This window comes from Lepeophtheirus salmonis, chromosome 7 (assembly GCF_016086655.4).
Source record: "Lepeophtheirus salmonis chromosome 7, UVic_Lsal_1.4, whole genome shotgun sequence".
Classification (NCBI taxonomy): Eukaryota; Metazoa; Arthropoda; class Copepoda; order Siphonostomatoida; family Caligidae; genus Lepeophtheirus; species Lepeophtheirus salmonis.
In genome coordinates this window covers 4,500,417-4,527,491 of record NC_052137.2, presented here as the reverse complement: position 1 = coordinate 4,527,491, position 27,075 = coordinate 4,500,417, and the positions used below count along the sequence as shown (strand labels likewise).

The 27,075-nt window shown below is 32.4% G+C and overlaps 2 protein-coding genes across 3 annotated transcripts in view; both read left to right on the top strand.

The window, feature by feature from the left end:
* The window catches only part of LOC121122175 (protein amalgam), a 177,283-nt gene that overhangs the window by 68,527 nt on the left and 81,681 nt on the right, over positions 1-27,075 (top strand). The window lies entirely within an intron of this gene.
* On the top strand, positions 8,806-12,306 carry LOC121122177 (uncharacterized). Its single transcript, XM_040717186.2, has 2 exons — positions 8,806-11,080; positions 11,538-12,306. Exons 1-2 carry the CDS (start codon positions 10,697-10,699, stop codon positions 11,793-11,795), a joined length of 642 nt encoding a protein of 213 aa, XP_040573120.1. The 5' UTR covers positions 8,806-10,696; the 3' UTR covers positions 11,796-12,306.

The window sequence follows — 27,075 nt, the reverse complement described above, 5'->3', positions numbered from 1 at the left end:
AATGATTCAATAATTTCTTCGGGTTGAAGGATTCTAATTAATTAGTACTTCGATATATTAAAGCATAAACAATTCGTTACAAAACAAAACAAATTTTATTTCTCTAGCTTACGTATAAGTTGAGAAAATGACATTCGAACGTGATCAACGAATTTCCATTTGCGCACTCCGAAGAGTTGGGAGTGTCTAGGACCAACAAGTTCAAAACGTGGGAGAGGAAGAAGGGCTCTGTCAAAAATGACAAGCTGGACCCTGAGGAGTTAAAGAAAACAGTCCTGGCCAATCCACTCAAGTAAATGAGGGCCCATGCAAAATATCTTGGGATTTTACACCAGACTATCTATAGAGCTATCGAAAAAGTGGGTGAAAAGACCCTTGTAACGGTGTGGATTCCACGGGATCGACGAATTTCCATTTGTGAACTCCGAGCAGGAGGGAGTTTCCAGGACCACCGTCTCACTCCGTTAGCAAGTCTGAAACGTTGGAGAGGAAAAATACTCTGTCAAAAAGGACAAATTCGATCCGCAGGTGTTAAAAAAATAGCACAGGCAATTCGTCTCAAGTCTTAGGGCTCATACAAGGCTCATTTCACAAGAGATCTCGGAAAGGGCCTTTCACTTTTGAAAAATGGAAATCTAAAAGACTAATGAGTCTGAGCGCTGTTTTGACACTTTTGGCCCCCTACAGTCCTGATGATAGTCCCTTTGACTATACCTTTTGGGTACATGTCGATGGGAAGTGTTGCAGTGTCTGTCATCCAAAGAGCGAGGCCCTCAAAGCCACTGTCAGTGAGCACTTGGACGCCATTACAGAAGACTACATCCACAGTGAGTGTCAGGTTTCCACCGCCACCTGGAAACCATCATTGCTGCTAAGGATGGCTACATTATTGGTTAAACGACCTCCGACACACATCTATCTATTGTATTAATTTTGTTGAAATTCAATTGTAAATTAATAAATTATATCTTGTTGAAGTTTAAAATTCAAAGTTTTCAGATTTTAATGGACCACTTGGTACTTTACTCTAAAAATTAGAGTTTAAAAAAAATATTACCTTAAGTGTGTTTAAGATTTTTAGTAGTAGGCAATTTTGTATGATTTTTCTTTTGTTATTGAGGAGAAAATATATAAAGTAAGCACTTATGCGTGACCTTATTTAAGAAAAAGAGTAACACTGATTATTTGTATAAATAGTTGTAAATAAATGACGGCCAGTAAATTTTTTAAAAAATACCGAAAATTAACATGGTCAGCCTGTCACTTGGAGTAATGTTTGGGAGGAGAGCAGATTAGCTGTCAATACGTTTTATTGTACCCACAAGTCCCGTATAGTATCTAGCAAGTAGATTATTAAGATGCCGATCCTCAATTCTACTCCGATTCCATCAAAGATTTACAGTGCAAAATAGAGTTGTATATAATATGGACTACCCTTACGATAAAAAAAAAGAAACCGAAATTCTACATGCGAAAAGCTTAGATGTCGTGCAAGGTATCTCACTCTGTATGTCACAAGGTCATAGGCATGAATTAATATGAAATGGATCCTCAATTCTACTCAGGGTCCAATAGGAACTTACCCTAATAACTAGAGATGTATACAATTAGACCTAGAACACGTACAAGATGATGATGTCATTTATCAAAGGTTGTTCTAGGACATTGTTTTTGTGTCTGATTAGTGGAGATTAAGTACGGGACGTCAAAATTTTGATAGAACGACGTAGCTCAATAAACAAGGCGTTCGGGAGAAATTATTCTATTGAACCCAATTTGCGTTGTTTCGTGCATCGGTCGTTCTTAGAGAAAGATTTGTTCATTATTTATATTGACTTCATAGACAATTCTTAGGTAGGATAGAGTAATTGTGATACTATAATGTTTATTTAGGCTTAATCTGTGCAACTTCATCAGACCAATTAAAGGAACATTTAAATGAAAATTGAGAATAGGAATTTTATATTTCAAACGTAAAATTTGATACTTGTAAAAAGTGTTTAGAGCACTTTATACAAGGCATTACACTTGTATAGAAGACTTAAGAGCAGCATCGTATAAATACAATTAATTAATTAATCAATCTTCATCCCACTACGTATAGTTGTGAAATCAACTGTTTATATAATTTGTTGAAAGTTAGAACACGTGTACTATTGGAAGATTTCCCACAAAGGATTGTAAGTCCTATAAAAATCATACTTACACTATTAACTTTTATAAAACACTCATTTTTTTTTGGTATTCAATTTATTATCCATATTATGTAACTAGACAGGTTTTTTTTGTTTTTGTTTTTTCATTGAGTATAAATAATCATATATAGACAATATACATACATCATTGGTATGTTAGCATAAAAAAGTCAGAAGGGTTTATATACACTAGAATAATGATTTTTTCTACAATTACATATATGCTTAAATTATTTTTTGGTATGGTTAATATAAAATTTGAATAAAAATTTATTTTTAATGTAAGTTAACTAAAAAACGTCGAGCATAAAATGACTTATAATCTATGTTATTAGCTTATATTTATGTACAAATGATAAGAGAAAAAGATCTAGGGGTTCCACAGCTGATTGTCCGAAAACTAGCAAAAAAGTCGGGGGAAAGAGCCTTGTGTGGGCATAGAGGCCACTTTTTACATCAGCAATGAAAGAAACCCTTTTCTTCATTTGCAAGACTCTATTGAATGAGTCTTTTGAACTCTTTTTAGACACATTTGGCCTTCTAAAGCCCTGAATATATTTACTTTATTTCGTATTTTTTTAAATAATTTACACCAAAGATAGCTATAATGCATACTTCAGAATGAGACATTAACGACCTATTAAATAACGAGCAAACACAACCATTTTTTAATTCTAAAAACACTTTTCTAAGCGATAAACTCGAAAATCCTCAAATATATGTCAAAATAGGATCTAATCAAACAGTTATATCCTCAAAATGATTAGTTTTTGTATTTATAGTTTGGATATAAGAAAAATTTGGATATAGTCAACTTTTCAAATAAAAAATAACAGTTTCCTGTATTCGGATTTGACTGAATATGCAATAACCATGGGTGAACGGGTGTTAGAGCTCTCCAAATATTTTTTCAAGGCAATGTTTTTATGTGAAATTACGAAATTAAAAAATAAATTTATTTTTCGTGAAAATAAAAGAAACTACGCACTAAAATATGCTACTTTTTTATTAATGATCTTTAAAATAGTTTATGCGTAATGAAATAATAAAATACTAATAAATTAGAATAATATGAACCATTTTTAGGTAACAATTCATTCATTACTAGTACAGGAAATTAGTTTCAAAAAGAAAAGACACAAAGTTATTACCTAAATGTCCATATAACATAAACAGCTGAAGGAGCAATATTTATGAAAGAGAATTGCGTTGTATGTATTCTATAAAAAAACATAAACACTTGTGGTTTGAATTTTTTTCAAATACATGTCTCTAAGTAAGAGTATATTGAGTGCCTTCCTTTTACGAGAACAACGGAAAAAAGAAATATATTCAAAACGGAGTATCCAAGAAAAAAAAGCAAAGATCCTACTTCTAATTGAATAACTGAATTTTCTTATGCACATATGTGGTCATCCACATAAAAACAATCTTGAACAAAAAAAAAAAAGAGAGAAAATTATACAGCTCGATATTTCATACACATATTTGAGTCAATTAAGTGCTTTATATTCAATTTTGTGGGATGAACTAAGATATCCACGAATTTGTGGTATAATTGTATATGATTTAAGGGACTTAAATAAAGTAAGTACATTTCTACTTTTTTAAATTTGCAACACATCTAAAGGATTAATAAGCATTATCATTTGTTAATATAAATCTTTTGCTAATTTGCCAGAGAATATACAAATGTAATCTACACTCAATTTGAGAATAATCATTCTAGCTTGCTTTTGTGTTAACGGGCCACATATTTAAAATAGTTGCTTTTTAGTATACAAAATGCAATCACCATTTCAATAATATACAATATTGCCTAGAAATGGGCCAGACCATTAACAGCGATAAATACATAGCATTATTGCAGTGTTTGAAGGATGAAATCTCTAAAAGAGGCCTCATTTAAAAAAAAAAAAGTGTTGTTTCAACAAGTATTGGCAGGCCCGGGCAACATCGTGTGGATCTATCTTTGCCATTTTACTCGTTCTGGTTTTGAACTTTTAATTTACATTCCCTGGATAGATGGAATACCCCTTAGAAGAAATTACACCTTCCAACAAGACAAAGCACCGGCACAACGCCACAAAAGTGCAGTATATATTGGCCACAAAATGAACTCACTTTCTGAGCCCTTATTATTGGAATGCAAACAGCCAGAATTTGAAAGATTAGTATCTCTGTGGAGGCTCGAGCATGAAGCCTGTGCAAAGTATCATTCGTCTGTGGAGCCCGTGAAGAAGTCACTTACATGTACAATGACTAAGCTGGATCTGCACGGGATGGCCCGGGCTGCTAAAGCTTCCATCTCTGTTTGAGCGAGGAATCTAGAGATATGAATTTCATTTTTTATAATTGAATGTCATTAAATGTAGCTTTCAAATAATAGAAAAATTATGTTTCAAATTTTTACCTCATCTAGTTAGTTAAATTTTCCTAATATATTTGGACCACCCTGTATATATGAAGTATAAAAATATATAATTGGATTTTTTTTTTCTTCATTTTTCTATAAAATTATTTTTTAATGTTGACGCATCACAAATAATATTTTCTCGAAAGTATCTAATTTCAAATTTAGGCTTATAAAACGGTCATAAACAAACAAAAAAAAATATCACTTTAAGCCAGTCCAACCCAAAAGACAAGTTCTAGTTTCAGCCAAGGCCTTGAACAGAACTTGGAGTGATTCTCCTTGGGTATAGGTATGATTAAGGAACTGGTCTACTTGTAAACTTTAGTCTGGGTTGATATTTAATTATGATTTCAAATGAGCAAACATAGATTCTATGTGATCATACTCTTATTTATAGTGATGCATTTCGATAATAAAAAATTTACTGTGACCGATTAGATAACAAGGAAATTTAAGGAGGGTTTCATTTTATTCCACGGTCTAAGACCGATTCTTTATTAAAATATCGTTCTGGAACCGAGTCTCAATACTAGTTCATACCACATCAAAACATAAATCTCACCAACTTGTGTTATATTTGTTTGAGAGGCTCTGTGTGAGGCAATTAGAACTGTATGTAATTGAATAGGCAGCCATGTATCTCGAGCACCTACTGCTTTTTGATTTTTTTAAATCAGACAAGAAACGTCACTGTAGCGAGATTCAGGGCTTGGAGCATCAATTCTTCTTCGTGCGGCTCACAATCCAACAGAGGTAGCCAGGCTGACGGGAATGGCTCGTAAGACAATCTACAATATTAAGAATAGGTTAGATCACAAGGAGACCATAGAGAGGAAAGAGGGTTAAAAAAACGAACATCATTGGCATCCAACTTTATTATGGCGCCCCTGATCTGGTTCCTGGAGAGTTATAGACACACAACAGCCATGCACATCGATCTTTTCAATGCTAACCTTCTCTCCTGTGCCTGGACAATTTTCCCCGACGTCTTCTTTCAGGAAGGTGGGCTCCTTCCTACCTTCTTAGCTGACAACATCACATTCTAGGACAAGAGAATGTGGCCCAATTCAGTCCGGTTATCAATCCCTTCGACTTTTTTTTCTGGCTGCACATGGAGATGAGGGCCTGTATAATCCGCCATCGGAACATTAAAACCATGAAGGCCTCCGTCGACGAAGAGTGGGCTGCCATATACCTGAAGTGCATCTGCAATACTTACAGCTCTTTTCACTACAGGCTTGTTGCCATCTGTGAAGCCAAATAGTCTAATCTTGATGAAACAGGAGTCCGCTCCTATTCACCAATGCCACTCACTACTGTTCGATCGCCCACTTGAAACGGTCGAATTGTTCAGAATAGAAATAGGAGTAAGTTGGATGAATAAGACAAAGGAACACATTTATAGTTTGAATATACCAGAATAAAAAATACAGAATGATAATTATAATAAATAGTAAGAACTGACACATTTTTCCTTTTAGGTAGTAAAAATGTAAAATAGGTAGAATTTCTTCCTTTGAGACCTTCATAATCAACGCACGATAATTCACAACTGAACTGAACAAGCGCAATACTGTCCAAAAAGCGTGTGAAGTATACATTCACACCTTTTCAACACCTTATCGTATGATCCAATGTGACCCATAATCAACAAGATATACTTAGACACATTGGATAATTAGAAAAAATATATACTGTTATTTTCTTTTTAATAATTAATTATTGTTCAGACTATGCAAATAAGATTGTATAATGCAATACAGAGAGGGATGTATTTAAGGCTCAAGTCCTTTTATTTGTTTGTCTCATTTGGCAACCAATATTTCACTATTTTCTTTAAGATTGATAAAGAAAAGATTGATAATGTTAAAAAAATTGTTTAGAACACCAAAATGGCCAACAATGTTGACGTCACTTGAAAACGCTCCCTAGATTCTTAATGTCTAATTTTCCTGAACTTACCTCATCATTTTTTAATAAATACCGGGAGATCTACAGGGGGAAGACTGGAGGGGATGTAGCCCCCCCACACACAAAATTAAGAAATTTTTGCTTTTACTAGAAAATTTAATATTTGAAATATAATATAATTATCTGTGAATAGCTATTGATTTTATACGATTTTCCTCCCGAAAAATTTTATTATAATTTTTTTTTATTTTAAATTATATATTTGAACTTTCTTTGAGCACGTTTACCGTAAAACTTAATATAAGCCATATTTTTTTCATTTTACAGCTGATTTTTTAAAAGGCAGAGTATTACGAGACAAAGGGCGTCCCGTTTCAGCTCAATACCCCGGGTACTTTTTTTTTTAAAAATAAGGGACAGTTGTAATCATAGGTCCAATACAGTCTGCTTCCATCCGGTCCCACTTGTCGACCTTGAAAGAAGGTAAATTTGATCCCTCGTGAGGTCGTTTAAGGCGTTTTTCCTTTTCATCATTATTCCGTTATATAATACACTAAATTATATATCGAAGTAAAAATATCATCTGTTCCTATTATATTTTATTATAATGAAAATATGAATATTAAATTTATAATAATATTAAAATCTTACATAATCTTACATGAAAAATATAGAAAAAGTAATGTTTTTTTGAATTTTGTTCAAAAATCTATAGCTATTCACAAAAAATTTCACAAATTAAATTTCAGATATTCAATTTTTTAAGAAAAAAGTTACAAAAACACACAGTTATTTGGAAAAAAATTCAAAAATTTACAGCTATTTACATAAAAAGTAGAGAAATGATTTTTTTTCGTTTTTTTTTTCTTCAAAAATCCATCACTATTCACAAAAAATTTCAGAAATTAAATTTCAGATATTCAATTTTTTAGAAAATAGTTACAAAAACCCAAAGCTATTTGGAAAAAAATTCAAAAATTTACAGCTATTTACAATTTTTAAAATTTTTGGAAGCAATTTTCAAGAACTCATAACTATTGATAAGAAATGATTTTTTTCGGATAAAATTGTAAATATATTTTTTTTTTTTTAAAAATGACAAAAATTAATTTTTTTGGAAAAAAAAAAAAATTCTAGTAAAAAGCAAATAAATCTTAATTTGGGGGTGCTACAGTCGTCCAACAGTTCACCCCTTGCAGACGACCCTGAATATAGATTGAGTCTTTGATTCTAAGATTAACCTAAGATTTTCTTTCTCAGGGTGAGATTCTTTAGCAAAAACCATTAAGTTTTGTATATTTCAATAAAAATATTGAAATCTCTATATAACACCATTATTTACAAATTTTTAACATAATATAATCTACAAATTTGGATGATCTTTTTTCATTCAAATTGTGTTTGATTGGGATCCCAAAAAATAAATTTTTTAAATTCCAGGATTCTGGGAAATGTCTTTAAAAAAAAGAAGACCCTTAATAGGTCAAAATAGTCTTCTCCTAAAAATTTAAAATCTTAGTAATTGCTCTGCTTGTACAAAAGTTACAGAACCGCCGTTTCATATAATATATTTATTGTATCTTGCAACCTTTCTTCTGAACAGGAACTTAATGACAGTCCAAAAATCAGTTGGCAGCGTCTAGCTAATTCTTTCCAACAATAGAATTAGAATTGTTGAGGATGTGTAATAAACCATTTACTTACTAATGGCTTGTTGACATATCCAAAGACTGGGACGCCACTGTGAGTTTATTATTGTTTATTTGTTTGTTTATCACAACAACTTAGTTCAACGGCGCCATCTTCCGGATATTTATAATTTTTTTAGCTAGCTCATACTCTATTGTTCACAGGTTAACAAGAGCTAATCCAATAAAAAAAAAGAACACTGATTGGCGGAAAAGAAGCAGAAACATCGACAGCTGATTAAAAAATCAATATTGATCATATTGATTGATCATTGAACCCGGCGTTACCTCTCTAGTACCAAAATATCCTACGTATACAAATTCAATCTTCTCTTGTTTTTGACGAGGTTGAGAGACACACGCCATTTATTAGAGGAATCCAGGACGACCGATAGAAACGATGAAGAGACGTGGAGTATTAATGCAAGGCTTGATTTATAAGAAACACAGATCTATTCTCATTAAAGACATATTACATACTACTCTGACAATCAAAATCCATGCAGGTTATTTATACTGATAAAAGATCACACTGTATCTTACATACATCTTAAATAATCACAATAATAATAAGAACATAAGAAAAATAATAAGAGGGGGGAGAAGGAAGGAAAGAAGATAAAACATGACACAATCATTTGGGTTATTCCGACAAATATAACTTTGAAGGATCTTGATAGTAGATCCTTCAAAGATTTACCTGAAAGTTGAAATTGATTATTCATACTAGATACAAAACAGAGTCATAATGCTTATATAATTAAATGGGATTTCCTCTATCATCATCTTTCAGTCCGCGGATAGCGTCAGGGGCGTTAAGAGGGGGCGGACTTGAGGGGCTGTACCCCCGCCCCCATTTTAGGAATTTTTGTTTTTTTACTAGGAAATATAATATTTTTAAAAGAATTCCAAAAAAATTAAATCTGAAATTTGATTAAATTTTACAATTTTTTCCCCCAAAAATTTAATATCTGAAATTTAATTTAATTTTTATATTTTTTTTTCCAAAAAAATCTAATTTTCTCTGAGTCGCTATGATTTTTTTAATTTTTCCTCATAAATTTTTTGTGAGCAGCTGTTAAATTTTTTAAATATGTTCCTAAAAAATTTATTTTCTGAGGAAACTTATGGATTTTGGAAATTTAATTAAATTTTTTATGAGGAGCAGTGGATTTTTGATTTTTTTCCCCAAAATTTAATTTTTGTCAATAACTGTGAATTTTCGAAATTTTTATTCTAAGAATTTCATTACTAAATATATATATAATCCTGCAGACGACCCTGAAGTTCCTCTTTTATAGTCCGTAAGAAAAGAACTCGCAACTTCCTTTAAATAATGAGAACGTTCGTCTACTTTCAATAACCTCTAAAGTGGTTATTCCGCAAATATCTCGAAGAAATCACTTTCCTTAAACTTCAATAATCTATCATTCACATCATTCTCCCTACTTTACATATTATTGAAAGGTAGGTATAATTGTATTCCAACTTTCAGCTTACATAGTCTCCAATTTCGAGAGGGACTGAGAATACATGACGTGCAGCCAAAATTTTAAACCATATTTCATATCAAGAAATGTTCAAGCAAATAATAAATTATTATGCATACATTAATTTCATAATCATGAGTAATGAAACCTGTTTTCCATTTGGGTATAGGTGGAGAAAAAATAAAAACTCAAAAATAAAAAATAAATAACTACCTACTGTCTCCAACAGGGGAACCTTCAATTCTATAATTAATTTCAACTTTGTTTCATTCTTTCTTTATTTTTGAGGATTGACTTATATCATAGTTTTGTTTGTCAAGAGATTTCTTTGGAAAAGGCAGAGAGTTTAATGGCTTAAGTTCAATAAATTTGAACAACACATCTGCAGGTAGTTTTGCTTTTTACTAAATAATGTAATATTTGAAATTTTTTCTTAAAAAATTAATTTCCTGGGAATAGCTATGGATTTTTGAAATTTTTCTCCCAAAAATATAATATTAGAAATTTAATTTTTGAATTTTTTTTTGTGAGCAGCTGTGGATTTTTGAAAAAAATTCAAAAAAATTTAATATTTATTTTTGAAATTTTTTTACCAAAATATCCATGATAGATAATCCTGTGGACACTCCTGGTGAATCCGGCTTGAACTAACAATTTCTTAGCTTAAAAAGTATTATGTGAATTCAACAAGAAACGAATAAATAATCCACTCTGATGATGACAAAATATGATAAAAAAAACATTACGAAGGAGCACATGTTCATTTACAACATACACACACGTTATGAATACACTGCTTACGCCACGGCGTGTTTCGGCATGCCTAAAATATATTATTATTATTTGTTATCCCTAGAGTTAAAAGTCATCCTTAGTTAGAAAACATTACTTGGGTGAGGTGCACCTACGTCACGCGTCCTTTGCTCAACTGAAAGACAACAAAAGATTGGAAACCTTTTCTAAAGAAAAAACCCTCCGAAATAATTTTCTTTTGCCATGGAGAGCAATAACTCATTTTATCAATCAAAACCTCACATTACTAACAACAACAACGCTTCCTCCTCCCTGAGCGATCCGGACTCCGAACATAGTTTGATACAGAACTATGAGGATTTTTATAATGGAATAGCACTTGGCATTCTCATTACTGGAATCCTCATTCTAGCATTTATTATTGTGTTTTATTACATAAAGAATAAGGATCAAGAGAGTTTGTGTCGGAACAATACTTGGACGGATGAGAATGGAGTGTCACGGGGTGTACGAACAGCTGAGGATAGAGATGATCTTCGTAGGATGTCATCAGATCCTCCTCCATCCTATGTTGAAACAGTTTGTCGAGCTGATCCTCCTGCGTACAAGGAATCCCTTATGCAACAGGTACTTTGATGATAACAAATTGCTTATATTATCTGTCCATTTAGAATTGAGAGAATCCTGGAAAAAGTGTTTTTTTGCAATTAAATTTTACGAGTTAAAATTAATTAAGAATACTTGGGTAACCTTGACGAATAAATATAAAAAATTTAATCGTCATGGTTTACTCATCCTTGTATGATTTTGGGGATATTTTTCTTTTAGAAAAACATGTTAAATATTTCTTAATTATCCAAAAGGAGACGACGTAGTTATCAGGCAAAAAATATGTAAATACCTTCTTTATTTTACAACAATGTTTTTTAATCACGGAATGACATAATTTCCTTTTGAATAAATAACCAAAGAAGTGGTTTGCGAGGGGGGAAGGCTAAGGCTTAGTAGGTCTATCATGAGTAAATGCAATAATAAACGACTATAATATTATATAAATGTTAAAGTGAAAACCTTATGTTTGCAGGAATTGAATCCTGAGGTGAATCTAGAATGGGCTAATCGTCAGGCCTCAGGGAATTTAGATAAAGAAATCCAGGAGGTTGTGCTCCAACGAGTAAATAGCTGTACTCATGGAAAACTCTATTCCCTTATTATTCAAGAAGAATCCAGGTCTGAGGGATCCTCCTCATCTTCTGGTACTTCAAGAAGAGGCTCGAATGAGTCCAACAATTCTACCTCGACTAGAACTGGTCCAAGGATCCCCTATGCACTGCAGTTATAAACAGCTACTTCCTATGTATTGATATATGCTATGCTATTTTAGTTAATTGATAGTATATGAGGCTGTGATCAGACTATGTGGGTTCCTCTCCATCCATCAGTTGAGCTTGTGACATACAAAAAAAAGTGCATATCATAATCTATCTAATTGTTTTCTTGTGATATACAACATTCACCAACATGCAGAAAATAGAAAAATCACCACTCTTTCGCGCTAAATACCAAAGATCTCTTTCATCATGAACTTCGTTCCACTTATTCCTACGATAAAGCAATAATGTAGAATGGAGTCATTAGGCATTTAATTAATTTTTATACTAACTATGACAAAGCTAATGTTTTGATTGTATCCTATTGGGAATTGACGTTACATAGAATTGATTCTATGTAAGTTATTTTCCTCAATACAACTTAATCATTTGTAATATGTCTTTTATACTACGACCAACACACAATAGTATAACCTAGTGCAATAAAAAAAAAAAAAAAAAAAAAAAAAAAACTGTTCTCAAGTGTGATGATTATTATTGTAGGATTTGATTTAATCTAATTCTATATTCCTTGTGTGTTCTCCGGCCACATATATCAACTCTAGCCCACTATCATGCCTTCACTTCAGCTTATGATGCAACGAGACGTCAGTTAAAAGGTTGTATGGAACGTCGTTACTTTTGGTGTAACTTGCAACCATTTCTCCTAAAAGAAACAGAAATGATTCTAAATCAGTTGGAAGTTAGCCAATTTTTCCCATCTTAATGATTATTATTCAATAATTTTTGATTTAACGGTTCAGAGCTTAACAAGAATTATTTGGAATTCCATCAAACCAAGTTCAAAAAGTTGATAAAGGGGACAATCCAGAGCTGATAAGGAGATATAGTGTAGTTTTTTGTGCTAGTGAGGCCAAAGTTCCTGTTGATACTAGGGTCCAGACCGAATTAATTTTTGTTTCGGTATTAAGGGATTTTTTCTAGACCAATTTGGTCCGATATTTTGTTTCAGACACCCATCTCATACCATAGACCTAAATTTAATCAAAAGCAAATTGTGGACAGATTTTTTGTTCTCAATCCATTAACAGATGTTCACCATTTTCAAAAACAACTGACGTCATCAACAATTCATTTATAGAATCGGTCTAGACCAAATTTTAAATGTGACAAATTCAGACAAAATGTTTCTTTAAAACAAAAAAAAACAAAAATAGACCACTCCATACTGAACTTCGTTAAAGGACCGAATTAGTCCGGCCCGCTAAAAGTCATAACTCTCTCAGACCGGTCTATGATTTTTAGACCGAACCCCAACACTAATTTGAACCTATTGTGATCGTTGTGAGCATACATAGGCTGAGTTGTGAACACTGATTATAATATTACATCTGTGTTCTTCTAAACATTTTCTGAACGACAAGTTTTTATTTTCTTGAGTTAAAAAGTATATTGTGGGCCAGCCTTTTTTAATTCAATTTTATTAATACTTCTCAATTGAGAACAAGGTTTCTTTCTATTTTTAGAATGACCTCTTTTTATAAAAGTTCAGACAATTAAACTTAAATATATTCAGCTATATTCAAGGAACTACATATATGGGGTGGAAGAATATTTTATTTATAAGCTACATTTAATGACATTCAATTATTCATAATGAGATCCGCCTTTTTTGATAACCTCGGCCACACAACGCCGGAAGCTTTGGCAGGCCTGGGCGACTTCGTGCGGATCCAGTTTTGCCATTGTACTGGTCCTGTACTTTTAATTTATATTCCTTGGATGAATGGAGTAGGCCCAAGGAAGAAATTTCTCCTTCCAACAAGGCCAAAAATGTGCTGGATGTCTTGGCTACAAAATGTTCTCACTTTTTGGGGGTAAACAGCCTGCACCTTTACCCGTGCGATAACTATCTCTGGGGGAGTCTCTAAGTTCAGGTCTGTACCAAGTATCATTTGTCTGTGGCGGCCCTGAAGAAGTTGATTGACTAGGTTATAATGACAATTTTATAGTATTATTACTCTTAGAAACTTTTTAATGACCATTTATTTATAATAGCCCAAAATTTGATTTTGTTTTTCCATTTAGACAATGCAATTTATTTTGGATATTAAATGTTATTATTTGACCACAAAGTGCCACAGATTTTGGGGCACATTTAAAAAATAAGAGATTGTTAAGTAAAGTAATTAAGAATATGTTCACAATTCTGCAGTTTTAATAGAATACAATTTATACTATACTTATATATATATTTCAGTTGGAGGTATAAATATCGTTTTGAGGAGGGGTTTGAAATTCTAGTGGCCCTCCTGTAGTTACACCTCTGAATTAAAGGTATCAGTTCCAAGTGTTCTGTTATCAGTTGTCAATTTGTCTATTTCTCTTTGAAGTAATTCTCAACAATTATAAATAAACCATAATTCCATAGTTTGGAAGAATTGGCTTACAGCCAAATGATATATTGGTCCTTTTTTATATATCTTTTTGGAGGGAAGGTTGCAAATAACAATAAAGGAACGACACGGTTGAAACGCTCAACTTGATGTTTCTATACTCAACATTTTTCTTATTGCATATAAAAATATAATGATGTATTATCTTATATAGTTCACCCTTCACTCTGGAAACAGGGCTTTAAGTCTAGTGGACTGAAGTTATTTTGTATTAGTTATCTAGAAATAAAAATTAGTTTCATATACCGCGATGTCCATTAATATCTGCAGACTTTGAATTTTAAACTTCAACAGGATATAATTTCAACAAAATTAATACTATAAATAGATGTCTGTCTGAGGTCTCTTAGTCATTAATGTAGCTGCCCTTAGCGGCAATTACGCTTCGAGGCAGCGGCGTAAGGCCTGGCATCCGTTGCTGGTGTAGTCCTATGTCATGGTGTCCGATTGCTGGCTGACAGTGGCTTTGAAGACCAAGGTGTTTGGATGATGGACACTGTTCCAGGGGGTTGGTATCAGGGCCGTAGGGGGCGGGGCAAAAGTGTCAAGAAAGATTTCAAAATATTATTGCAACGGAGAAAATAGGTTAAGTTCATTGTTGGATTCAAAAGTGGAAAATCTATACACACAAGGCTCTTTCTAGTCTGGACAGTCTGGTGTGGAACCACGACATTTTTTGCATGGACGTGGTTGTTTTCTTTCACTCCTCCGGGTCCAGTTAGGCATTTTGAAATAACCCTGCTTTTAATGTTTCGGACTTACTGACTGCTTAGAAGGTGGTCCTGGGACCTGGAGACGCCCAGCGTCAAGAATTGCGCGAATGGAATTTCGTCGATCACGTTGAAGTGTCATTTTTTCGACTTGTACGTAAGGTAGAGAGCTCAGGTTTATTTTGTTTTGTAAATAATTGTTTTTGCTCTAATATATCTAAATATGAATTAATTTCAATAACTCAACCTTCATTAATTATTGAATTAGTAAGTTTTCATATTTTATGGTACTACTCGGTACTATTTAATTCATTGGTTTAAATATAATTATTAAACCTACCAAAACTACAGGAGTTATTATAGCGAGCAATATCTCACAAATATTTTTGAGTGTTCATCTAATAAGTTTGTATAGTTAAATTTGTAGAGTTATGTGTGTTTCTGCTTGTTACCTATATACTCAAAACAGCTTGATGGATTGAGATGATGTTTGACATGTAAATCCATTGGCACAGTTAGCTGAACAGTTTCTCTATCTTACATAGCCCAAAGTGTCTTTTGGGCTATGTAAGATCCTTACAAAAATGCAGCTGAGTCCAAACTTATTTGATCAAAAATTTGGTTGCATAACATAAAGTTCTAGAATAAAATTTGAAATGCCCAAATAAAAAGGTTTTTTTGGCAAGTTGGAGGGTGCTGCAATCATAACATAAAAGTTGTCCAGTGTCACTCAGCTGGGGCGTTCACAGGAATATATTGGGGGGGGCTCAGTTTTTGGAATTTTTAATTTCCCTTTTCCCTTATTCAAAATTTTCATCTGCTGCAAAATTTAGTCTAATGACTTTTTTTTTTTAGGAAGGAAACCTTTTTTTACTTTTTATTTCGCCGTCAAATTTTTCCTCCTTGAATATATATATTTTTTGTTGGTAGGAATCAAAAATTCCTTTTTTGGGGTGGAGGGGGGGGGGATATACATATGTTTTATTATATTTCGTATAGTCATAGTTGAGGAAATTAACACTGAGCGCCAGGGCGTCTATAAGTATAGGTTTAAAAAAATATAAAAATGCAAAATAGTACTCTTTTTATAATTGCAACCCGAGCAAGATTTTTTATAGTTCTTTTATTTTTAAACAGAGAAAAATAAATATAAAATAATCACTAGTCCGTGAAGACGAAGAGTAAAACTGATGATTTTTTTTTTTTGCAAAGTCATAATTGTATGTCCTTGTTGAAATCAGAGTATAATTTGAGAATCGCCGTTGAAGTAATTCCTGCTTATATCATTGCTATATCTATGTTTATTTCTCTCATCTCATAGCTTCTCACAGCTAATCTAATGACTTGTCATGATAGCTAGGCTGCTCTCCTTCAAAATAATACTTTAAATTATCAGGTGGAACACGTTAATTTTCAGGGTCTTTTTTTAAGATATTGGCAGCTCATATTTGAATCTATGTCTATAAGAGCAACATTTTTGTACTTCATAAATAGGTATTGGATAACCAAAGATAAAGTTGTATAATTACTGAATTTAGACAAGTCCAAAAGAATATCCGGACGGTTGAAAGATGTCCTCATGCTTGGGCCATAAAAAGTAGCTATGTTTCGCGCATTAGTAATAATTATCAAACAAAATATTTACATTATTTAAAAAATATATATTTACTGAATCAGGTAATAAGTAAGTCTGCTTGCAATATGAACCGTAGCATATTGTGCCCATTGATGTCATGATACCCAACATAATCAATAAAGCTGGGTGCTTGGTCCTGATGATGTAGCAGAGATTTATGGCTGTATTCTCGAAGCATAAAATCCAGTCGTTCTGCTGATTGGTAACTGGATCTACCCTGATTGTTTTCTCATCGGAGAAAATTATAAATCTGTCGCCATGATGTTTGTAGACCCTACAACACTTTACACGGAATTGTTGTTGCTTCTCACTCAGGAATAATCTTTTTTATAGGTTTTGTGACTTTCCCCAGTAGCCTTGACGACCTTTGACATAGTAAACAAGTCTAAGGACTTCTTTTTTTAACCTCAGCCATGGATATGGTTGGGTTGGCCTCAAGAGAGTGTTTGTTAGATTCGGGGTTAGTTTGATTGGCTTATCCCTTCGAAGACGATCCTTTTTTCTGTACTCATCTTCGAAGCGCTTGAGAAACCGGTGGATAGAGTGGCAGTTGACCCTGTGCTGCTTGACAATGTCCGATTTGCCATGATCTACACAGATCAAAGTTGCAATCTCCAACATTTTGTTGCCATCTGGATCAAGAAGTGAGGTATATTTGTTTGAAGGATAACAGCTTTTTTGTTTATGTGCCCAAATTTACGTATAAAACTCTCAAAAATACACTCTAGGTGGTGGTACAAGACTCATTCACGACCCGGTTAAAAATGAAAAAGTATTTAAAAATCAGTCCAATAAAAATACATGACTAGCGAAGCCGACAGTTTCAGCAAATTAATTATAAATACGTATTTATTATGGTACAACTCAAAGGAAGGTTCAAGTGAGATGTGTTTAGATGACACAGCAACTTTAAATCTACTTTATGTTTATAAAATGTATATTGAAAATAATGTTGTATGTAAATGATGCCGACATTTTGAATAATATTTGGTATTTGGAATTCAGTTCAGTAGAGTCACGATCCACTCTTTTGATGTAGAGTTGTGCTTTTAAGATTTAAAACTACTCTTTCATTACACTAATTTAAGAATACATTCAACATTATACATAAATACTTCACCTTTAATTAGGTTAGATTAAATTTTGTGTAATAATAACATTTTCTTCAATCACATATAAAGATCAACTTTCAAGAACAAAGCTCTATAATCTTCATATTATATTAGGGTGAGTAAAAAGTTCTGAGCATTTTTGCTAGATGTCTTAAGTGAGGTATATATCACGATTAATACATTGTTTCAAAAAGAGCTTATAGTATGCTTAAAGTTTAAGGGTACACTGACAAAGTTCATTTACAGTTTTGTATTTGGTGAAGTCAAACAGTTGTTTGTTATAGCGTTCCAAAATGGAATTTAAATAAGGGAAAACTCGATACATCTCTCAGTATGGCTACGACCAAGGTGAAAAGGCGGAGCAGGAGAGGAAAAAATTGTGCTGTTTATAAACCCAATAAAGTAACGAATACAACAGCAAAACAGTGGTTCCAGTGATGCTGTTTTGGTAACATGGACGTCGAAATTGTCGATAAAATAATTGAAATTGTCAAGTTGGACCGACATTTGAGCACTTATTCTATTTCCCAGGAACTGAATCTTAGTCAGCAAACCGTTTGGAACCATCAAAATCGGATAATCCGTGCTATGTTAATTTTATTGTCGAAATAAAGCGAAAAAATGCTAGAACTTCTTACCTCACATAATATATCATGTAGATTTTTAGAGTGTCACAATTTCGGCTTAATATTTTGTTTCCTTGCACAACAACTTTTTATCCTACAGATGATGTAAACATTGATATTGGCAAATTTTGAAGCCTTTCAGGCTATTTTTGAAGGGGCACAGGTATAAAAGGGGGATTCAGTACTACAGTAGCAATTACGACCCCCACCCCCCTGTTTTTTAATCACAAGGTTTAGTTACGAAACCAAACTACAGCTAAAACAAAAATAAACAAGTTTTGTCTCTAACTGTAAAAATGTCGGAGAAACAAGAATCTCCAACTCACCGGAGTCTGTACCGAGAAGGCTGCAGAACCACGGTCATCTCCATTCGGACTACCAAAGACATTAATAAGTAAATTATAGCCCCATACATCAAAGAAGCACAAAAACTTCTACAGCAAAAATATGGCTGACTTCTGGCCTGATTCCATTTGACCCTCCTCTAGCCTTGAACTCAATACCCTGGACCTTTGTAGTTTAGGGTGTCTTGGAATGGAATGTCTGCCACACCAGCTATCCAAATTTGCATTAGCTCCGACCTCCCATTATGACAGCGTGGAACACCATAAACACGGCTTTTATCATCAAGAGCTGCCAACCGGCTTGCCGGCGTAGTCGAGGCCATTGTGGTTTCATGTTTGTAAAGGAAGATATATTGAATAATAAATATAACTACATATATTAGTAAAACATATCACAAATTGGTTTTGAGTTGTCTTTTCTTGATTCCATAAAAATCAGGTTTTTCGTAATTTGCTCATGCTAGTGCAAGTTTTGGGTCCCCACTCTGAGCATTACCGCCCGTAATTGTACCTTGTCGTCAAATTTGGTGTAAGGAAAACCCTTTTTGTTAGTTGTTTTTTTTTTGCTCACAATTGTGAAATTTAGAATTTCCTATGTCAAAAATTTTGTCAGTTTTCTCAAAAAAAAGTATTATTCGAAAAATTATAAATAGTAAATTTCTTACAAAAATGTCGTTTCTAAATTGTCTCGACTAAAAATTTCTACCTGTTTTTCCCCTTAATTTGTCTTTTCGAAAAAAATGATGTTATTCGTCACATTTTGGATTGTTGAAACAACCATTCTGTCCAAATTGTAAAAGATTTGGCAAAAAAGCCCAAACCTCAAATATACCATATATTTAAAGCCTGGAGTACAAGTTTACATTTCCCAAAAAAGAATGTTAGTAACCAAGGTTAATAGAAATACAAGGTTAGACCATCATGTAATCGGGCTGGCTAGAACTTTCAATTTGATGTATCGTAAAGACTACTGAGCAAGAAATACAGATTTTAACAAAACACTCAACCACTCACACACTATGACGTCAATATTAAAAAGTGTGGTGGAAGTCACACAATGGTTGTACACGCGTCATGATATAACCTTGTATTTTTATTAACCTTTGCCAGTAACTACATTTTCGTTAGAAAAAATATGGGATTTTTTGGTAGAAATGTGTCATTTTTACGTCTCTTCTACAAATATCTCCAAATACAAATATGATGCTATGAGTCAAAAATAGTACTTTTTAAATTTCATAGAAATTATTTAATGAGTAAACAATATTTTGCAATGGGCTTTAATAATTTAAGGTGTTTAAAACTTACTTGGGGTTTCCTTATATTGTCAAGCATAAAATAGCAAAACATAACCTTAATTGAAGTTATAGGCACGTTAAATTTAATCAAACAAGAAAGCCACAAATCATTGAGTAGCACATTTTGGATCCTAAAATGATAAAACACTAGGTGTAAAATATCATTAATATAATAGACCAATTGCTAAAAAAATAAAATTAGTACAATTTTTAACTCATAGCATCATAACACAAGTACAAGAGGGCTAGAAATGACCACTTTTCACCAATTTTTTTTTGTTTTTTTTAAACCAAAATATGTATTTCAAACAAAGGGTTGATATTATCTAGTGATACAAATTATATTATTTTCAATCCGGAATGACATTGGTGCAAATTCACGGAGGAGGATAGCAAGACATCTTATCTCTGAACAAAGCAAGCTGAGATGGTTGGAAAGAGCAAAGAAAATTCTAAATCTCCTCAAGTCCAACAAAAATTCTGGCAAAGTTTTGCTCTTTTCCGATGAACAACCGCTACATCACAACCAAACATCCTGAAAATGTATCAGCTTCAGCAAGATATGTCTTTAGAACCAAAAATCCAGTCAGAACCATGGTCTGTGGTGTTTTGTGGAGTCTACTCTCCCATTTTTGTGGAGAGGAAGGAGCGGCAAATTCTTACATAGAACTTCTAAAAATAAGAAAATGCCACCTTGGGACAGAAAAAAGTTCGGGAACAACTTTGTTTTCACTCAAGGTGAAGCTCCATGTCATCGTACCGCTAAAGCCCATACCTTTTTTGTGAGTCAGCGTTCCGGACTTTTGGGATCTCAACATTTATCCACCCTCCTCTTTGGACGCAAACCCCATGGACTACTCTATCTAAGTGCGTCTGGAGAAGAGGATATGTGCAACTCCTCACATGATTTTCCAGTCTCTAGACGATTCCATCCAGAAGGAGTGGACCAAGCTCGAGTCTGACTACATATTAAAGGCTTGCAAGAGATTTATTGAGCTAATTATAGGAACTGAGGACTCACATATTGAATAAAAGTTGTGCAGAGCACTATTTTCAGATGATTTTCGTAAATAAATGTCTCCACAAAACCTTATGTTTAAATTTTACTCTGAAAAAATTGAAAAAAATAATTTTTGTGAATCATTAGATAAGATCAACACTGTAAACTAATACCATATAATACTATATCAAATAAATTTCAAATTAAACATATTAAAACTGAACATAATTAATTTGATACTAAAAATATACTAAGGCGAAATGGTTTAAGGCAAAATTAACGGGCATCATAAAAATTAACCTATTTAGTATAGGTGAGAATATATTTATATCAATATTTCATTAGGTTAATATGTGTATAACATAAAATATCATTTATAATAACTGGATCAAAATGACCTCAATACAATTTTTGTACAAAAATTTACTATGATATTTTTTGGGGTTCTCTAATTTTGAGATCTATTTCTATACTCATAGTATGTACCTTTTTCTTTCAGTACACAATTTCATTTCAAACTATGCAAAATACTATTTGCCCTCAAAGTTAATCAAAGTCAGTTTTTTTTTGTCCCCAGTAGAAAACGTCATACACCCATAAAAAAGTCATAAACATAATATTAACCCGAAAACTGGGCCATCTAATGTACATACATATTATGTTTGAGGTTTATATAGAAACAGAGGTAAAAACTTATTCTCTCGGCTTTGTTCTTGCTTGCATTTAAACTTTACTTTCATGTAATACATACAAAGGTAATTTTTTGAAGGTGGCTTTGGGGTTAAAAGTACAACAATATGTACATATTGATAATGATTTGTTTTTGTTGAGTGGAAGGAGTTTATGTCACTAAACAGGATAATAAATATTTGATAGTAACTTAGATATTGTATATACGGAGGTGTCGGCAAGACATGGGTCCTTCCCCAAATTAAAGAATCTTTGCTTTTTAATAGTTTTTTTTTTGTTCAAGATGCAACAATTTAACATAAAATAGGTATAATTTTTTTTTAAAAAATTTATTAGTTCAAATTATGAAACAAAGGCAAAATGTAATATTTAAAATTATTAACCAAAAACATATTTTTTATGAATATATAATTTTTAAATTAAAATCAAAAAAATTAAATTTTTGTAAGAAAATTTCAAAAATTAAATATCAAATTTCAAAACAGAAATATTCAAATATTTTATTTTTGGAGAAAAATTTCAATTTCATAAAGGCAAAATTTAATATTTTATCACACCACATTAATTTTTTGAAAAATTATGTTAAGTTTTAAATATTAAATTTTCTAGTAAAAAGCAATAATTTCTTTCTTTTTTTAGTGGGAAAGGGGGGTCGTGCCTGACATATGATGCATCAAAACGAAATAAATTAAAGATCATTAAAATGCAAAATTTATATTGTTGTATCCTATCCCGTATCCTTCCATTCTTTTTGGGAATTGTTGACCCATTCATCCACAATGTAATTATTATTTAACAATTGTTGGGAATTTTTTACAGCCTGACAAGTGCAAGTTCGATTTCAACCAATCAAAGTGTCGAAAACTTACAATACAACTCAGGGTAAACTTTTATGTTAGTGAGATAACGCCCTGTAAAAACTGTCAATTGTTTTATTAATTTATTTTTAAAACTATTGAAATGCTAAAAATTTACGTGAACTACATTCATATTGCTTCATAGAAGCTTTTTGGGGGATCCCAGGCAGTCCTCAAGCAGTAGCTTATCTTCCCTGATTTTGAGCATTCGTTTGATTTGTGAGACATTTTTCGCTCCAATTTGACTGCAAGGACCACATGAAAATCTAATCTTTAAGTGGAATCTGTGGAGTTTTTAAAGGCTTAATCCATAGTGGACGACAAAAGGATTTCAATAGGCGGTTCGACATAGTAAAATCTTCAGTCTTTAGTAATTTACATCAGCTATGGGAAAACAAAGATACAAAAATTCATTGAGATACAAGTGCCACAATATACAAATTTTTAAAAAATACGTTCCATTTTCCAGAGCAATAGCCACTCTAAGCTTTATTTTGGGATTTATTGCTTTGACTTACTAACTTCAAGTGCTACTGTATATTATTTTATCTCCATGTAAAAAAGTATATTGCAATTTTAACGTTAGCCGAAGAAAATCAATTGATTGGGTTAACTTTTTATTGCACCAGCCGAGTCAATCAGAGTTGAATATCATTTCTCTTATTAGAATTGCCGATTATTAATGTAAGAAAATCAAACTCATTTTGTCAGATGACACTTTTGCTCAATCATTGGCACATCCTGTCACCACGGTCTATTTTTTTCTCCATCATGGCTTTAATTCACTAACACTAAAATACCCTGGGTATTTTTTGTCAGCTATCGATTCCTCGACTACTCGTCTCACTTGATATGCAATCAATTTTCATAGATACACGATGTAATAAGTTATTGTAGACTTATGCTCCGTTTATAGAAGGACAGGAACACCATTTCTTTTTTGATCCCTCGTCGTATTTATATATAAATATTGGCCACCTTATTATTTTATGTATAAATTTTGGCTATCATATACAAATGAAAATGTATAGCCACGTTTTTAATAAAATATTAGGAAGCAATATTATAATAAACCTTTGAATAAAATACTTAGCAGGATTTTAATATGATGAAATATATATTTAATTAATATTAATGATAGAAAATAATAAGACAATGATCGTATGGCAGTACTTAAGACGTAATTAGAAGTTAGTATAATTGACTTATTTGGCTACTTACCAGATAATTTTGGGCCTTTTTTCTGTTTCTTTTTAGAGGATAGGTTGCATAATACATGAGACGGGCAATGTATATTAGTAGCTTGAACAGGGATGCCTAAGCAGGAGGATTTTGGGCGTGTTAAAAAAAGAAACCGAAAATCAACATAGTAATAATTTTCCAGATTTACCATTTTTTAGAAAAAAAATACTTATTTTTTTTTTATTTTTGCCCACTCCTATCCCTTCAGCCTTCCTGGAATTACTTTAATTTTGATCCTTATTTCTATTTGGAGTACACCAAGAACTTATAATTTTAACTCCCAACAAATCCTCAAGCCTACTTTTCAAGTTTTTTTCGAATCTCGATTATTGCTAGTGTGGAAAAGTTGTGATTTAGTATGGAAGTTACTTATACAAAATTTCATTCTCCGACGATGTGATCTTTAGGTAGCACATCCCAATCAAATTATGATAAAAGACAAAAACTCTTTAGTTAGTAAATATTGATACTATGAAGACATTTTTAGATTCTGTACAAAATAATTTTTATAGATAATTTGTTAGCCTTTAAAAAATGTGAATTAAGTTGTTTTTTTCTAAAATTATCCTATCTAACAAAAATGATAAAAATAGCGTGGATCACTTTTGTATATTTAAATTTTTGTTCTTCTCTCTATTTGATCCAGGGGGCAATTTAGAAAAAAAAACAACTTTAATAATATTTTTTAGAGGTTAGAATAATATCCATCATACTTAATAAACATAAAATAATCTTCCTACAAACTTTGAACAAAATGTGCTTCCTGCAGATGACGTCATAAAAAAAATGAAATTTCGCATATGTAACTTTTTTACCAAATCCCAAATTTTCTGAACTAGCCGTAATCAAAATTTGAAGAATGTTGAATATCAAACCACTCTACTATACATCAATTTTTTTTCTGTGAACGGGCCACATATGAGAGTACATAGATATGTATATTTATATTAATGAGAGCGATTTATCACTTGTTACATCAGACCACAATATATATCTACGCACATGCATCTCATTCAAGAATATGGATATATGTATACAGGTGAACCTTTCATACTTGTGATAATAATCAATAAATTGAACTTCCTCTCTTCGCAATTAATTTTTATGATACTCTATAATAATCTATAGCAACACGGATCAATGTGAGAGGTGATGTTTGAGTCTCTGAAAAAGTCATTTACAAAACATTTTTTCTGAGTTTTTTATTTTTTTATCAACATAGTCTTCTTGTAACTCTACAAACTTCTCCCAGCGATGATCCCATCTCTGTAACCCGTCTAAATAGTGCACAGCGTTTGTCTCTGCAAAATAATTGTTCACGAGCCAATCCTTGTTTTTGGCTTAATTACTCCGAGTTGGATTGACTTATACGCGTCAAATTTTAACACAACAGACCCTTTATATGTCTGCTACTGTTTGAATCTATTTAAAGGTTTCACTTTCTAAACAAATATTTAATTAGAGCTATATACTCTATTTTGTCGACAAAAACACTAACATCAACTTTGATAACTAAAATAGTGATGATCACGGACCGCATAATCCTTCTGTTTAATACTTGCAACCCAGAGCGGAAGCTCTGAGAGGAAAGACGAAAAACTAAGTTTAACATGTCATGTTAATCATGTGTGAGATAGTTATATCAGGCATAATTGCCACATATTCGAAACTTACAAACTAAGTGGCAAAAAAGCTTAGTGAGATTTGTGAAACTGATGTTTGGCTTTCAAGATATAACACATGATTGGTTTGGAATGGGTGCATTCAATTAAGAGAATTGCTTTTAAACGTTCATCAGTAAAACGCGTTCGATGTGTTGACTTCACATGATTCATTTTTGAAAATTTTTACTCACAGACATAAGTTGTTCCAAACATTTATCCCATCCCCAGCGCCAAAGTTCTTCAGTTTGGGAAAGTCAAGTAGCTCTAAAATAATCACAAAAAGTTTTCTTTCTCTCTGCTTCTCTTACAACAAGTCTTTTGCTTGCAAACCAATGAGCAAAAAAAAAAAAAAAAAAAAATTATTGCGAAGAAGTTTCTTTGAGTTTCTAAATCAAATACTCAGAACGTAACTTTCCAGAAAACTTTAAATATGTTGATAGATGTTCTGTTTCAGAATGACGGCGAAAATTGTTCTCTTTCAAAATTGCAAAACTTTTGCTGCATATAACGAAACTTGCTTTACTCCCGGCTCTTCATTGGAAACTCAACATTGAATAAAACAGGATATGAAAATTAAAGAACGGGGGAAAAGTGTAACTGTGGGATACTCCAATGGAGATAGACAAAATGAATATTGCCCCTGAAGGTCCTACATGTACACTGAATATTTATTTTGTAAAATTCTTGGAACTGTACAAAGGTACTCTATAGTTAATTGGAAGATAATATGCATAAAATAAACTACAAAAATATTAATGCCCTGGTATTCTACACATAATATTCAATTTATATATCAATTACAAATCTTTGTGTTCCATACGTTTTATCAAGCAAGCTCCAGTAGTTACGTGACGACACCTAATCCAATGTATAGCTGACGTGCTTAGATTTTTTATTTTAAAACATAACTTGCTTTTCTTGATTAGTAATAAAAATCATGTTAAAAAAAGAAACAAAAAATTAGCATGGTACACCTGACAATTTGAAGAATGTTTTGGAGGAGAGAAAGAATGATGCTCAGCACATTTAATTAGATCAGCTACATTCAGTTGTGACAAGAGAAGAAGGAGAGAAGGAAATAAACTAGGACTTGAGCTCCGATGTCGATCCCCAATTCTACTCCGAGTCCCAAAAGTACTTACAATTATAACTCCACTACAAATCCTGAGGGGTCTATTCCGTTTTTTATGAGCAGTCAGGTTTTGAATATGTAATTGAATCTATTTAGGAAAGTACTACTCAGGAATTAAATAATAAAGACAACTGCTAAGGGAAGGAAAATTCATTCTTCAGATTACCAATTCCAAAAAACTGGCCGGCTTAAAAATGGACAGGATAATACATCTATGTTTATAATAGTAGTACTTCTCGAAAAGTGTGTTGGACATATTCCCTGTTTTGCAGCCCCTGTTAAACCACCTGATTTTACGTCTTCCTTTCTTATTTCTTTTTTGCAAGAAAGGTTGTGAGATACAGCATAGGTAAAGCCATATATGAAATATAATGTAACAATAGATTAGTAGTTGCTAAGAGAATTCAATGTACATAGGATCATTTGTTATATCTGTGATTTGTCTTGTATTCGATATTTTTAATTAGTTGATTAAATAGATTCGAACTACATAGAGGCAAATATTTGATATAGGATTTGCATTG

What these genes read in the sequence shown, in the direction of transcription:
- LOC121122177 (XM_040717186.2), top strand. Translation starts at nt 10,697, where the DNA reads ATGGAGAGCAATAACTCATTTTATCAATCAAAACCTCACATTACTAAC. An exon ending in AGGAATCCCTTATGCAACAG is followed by an intron (nt 11,081 to 11,537) that starts GTACTTTGATGA and finishes TTATGTTTGCAG; the next exon opens with GAATTGAATCCTGAGGTGAA.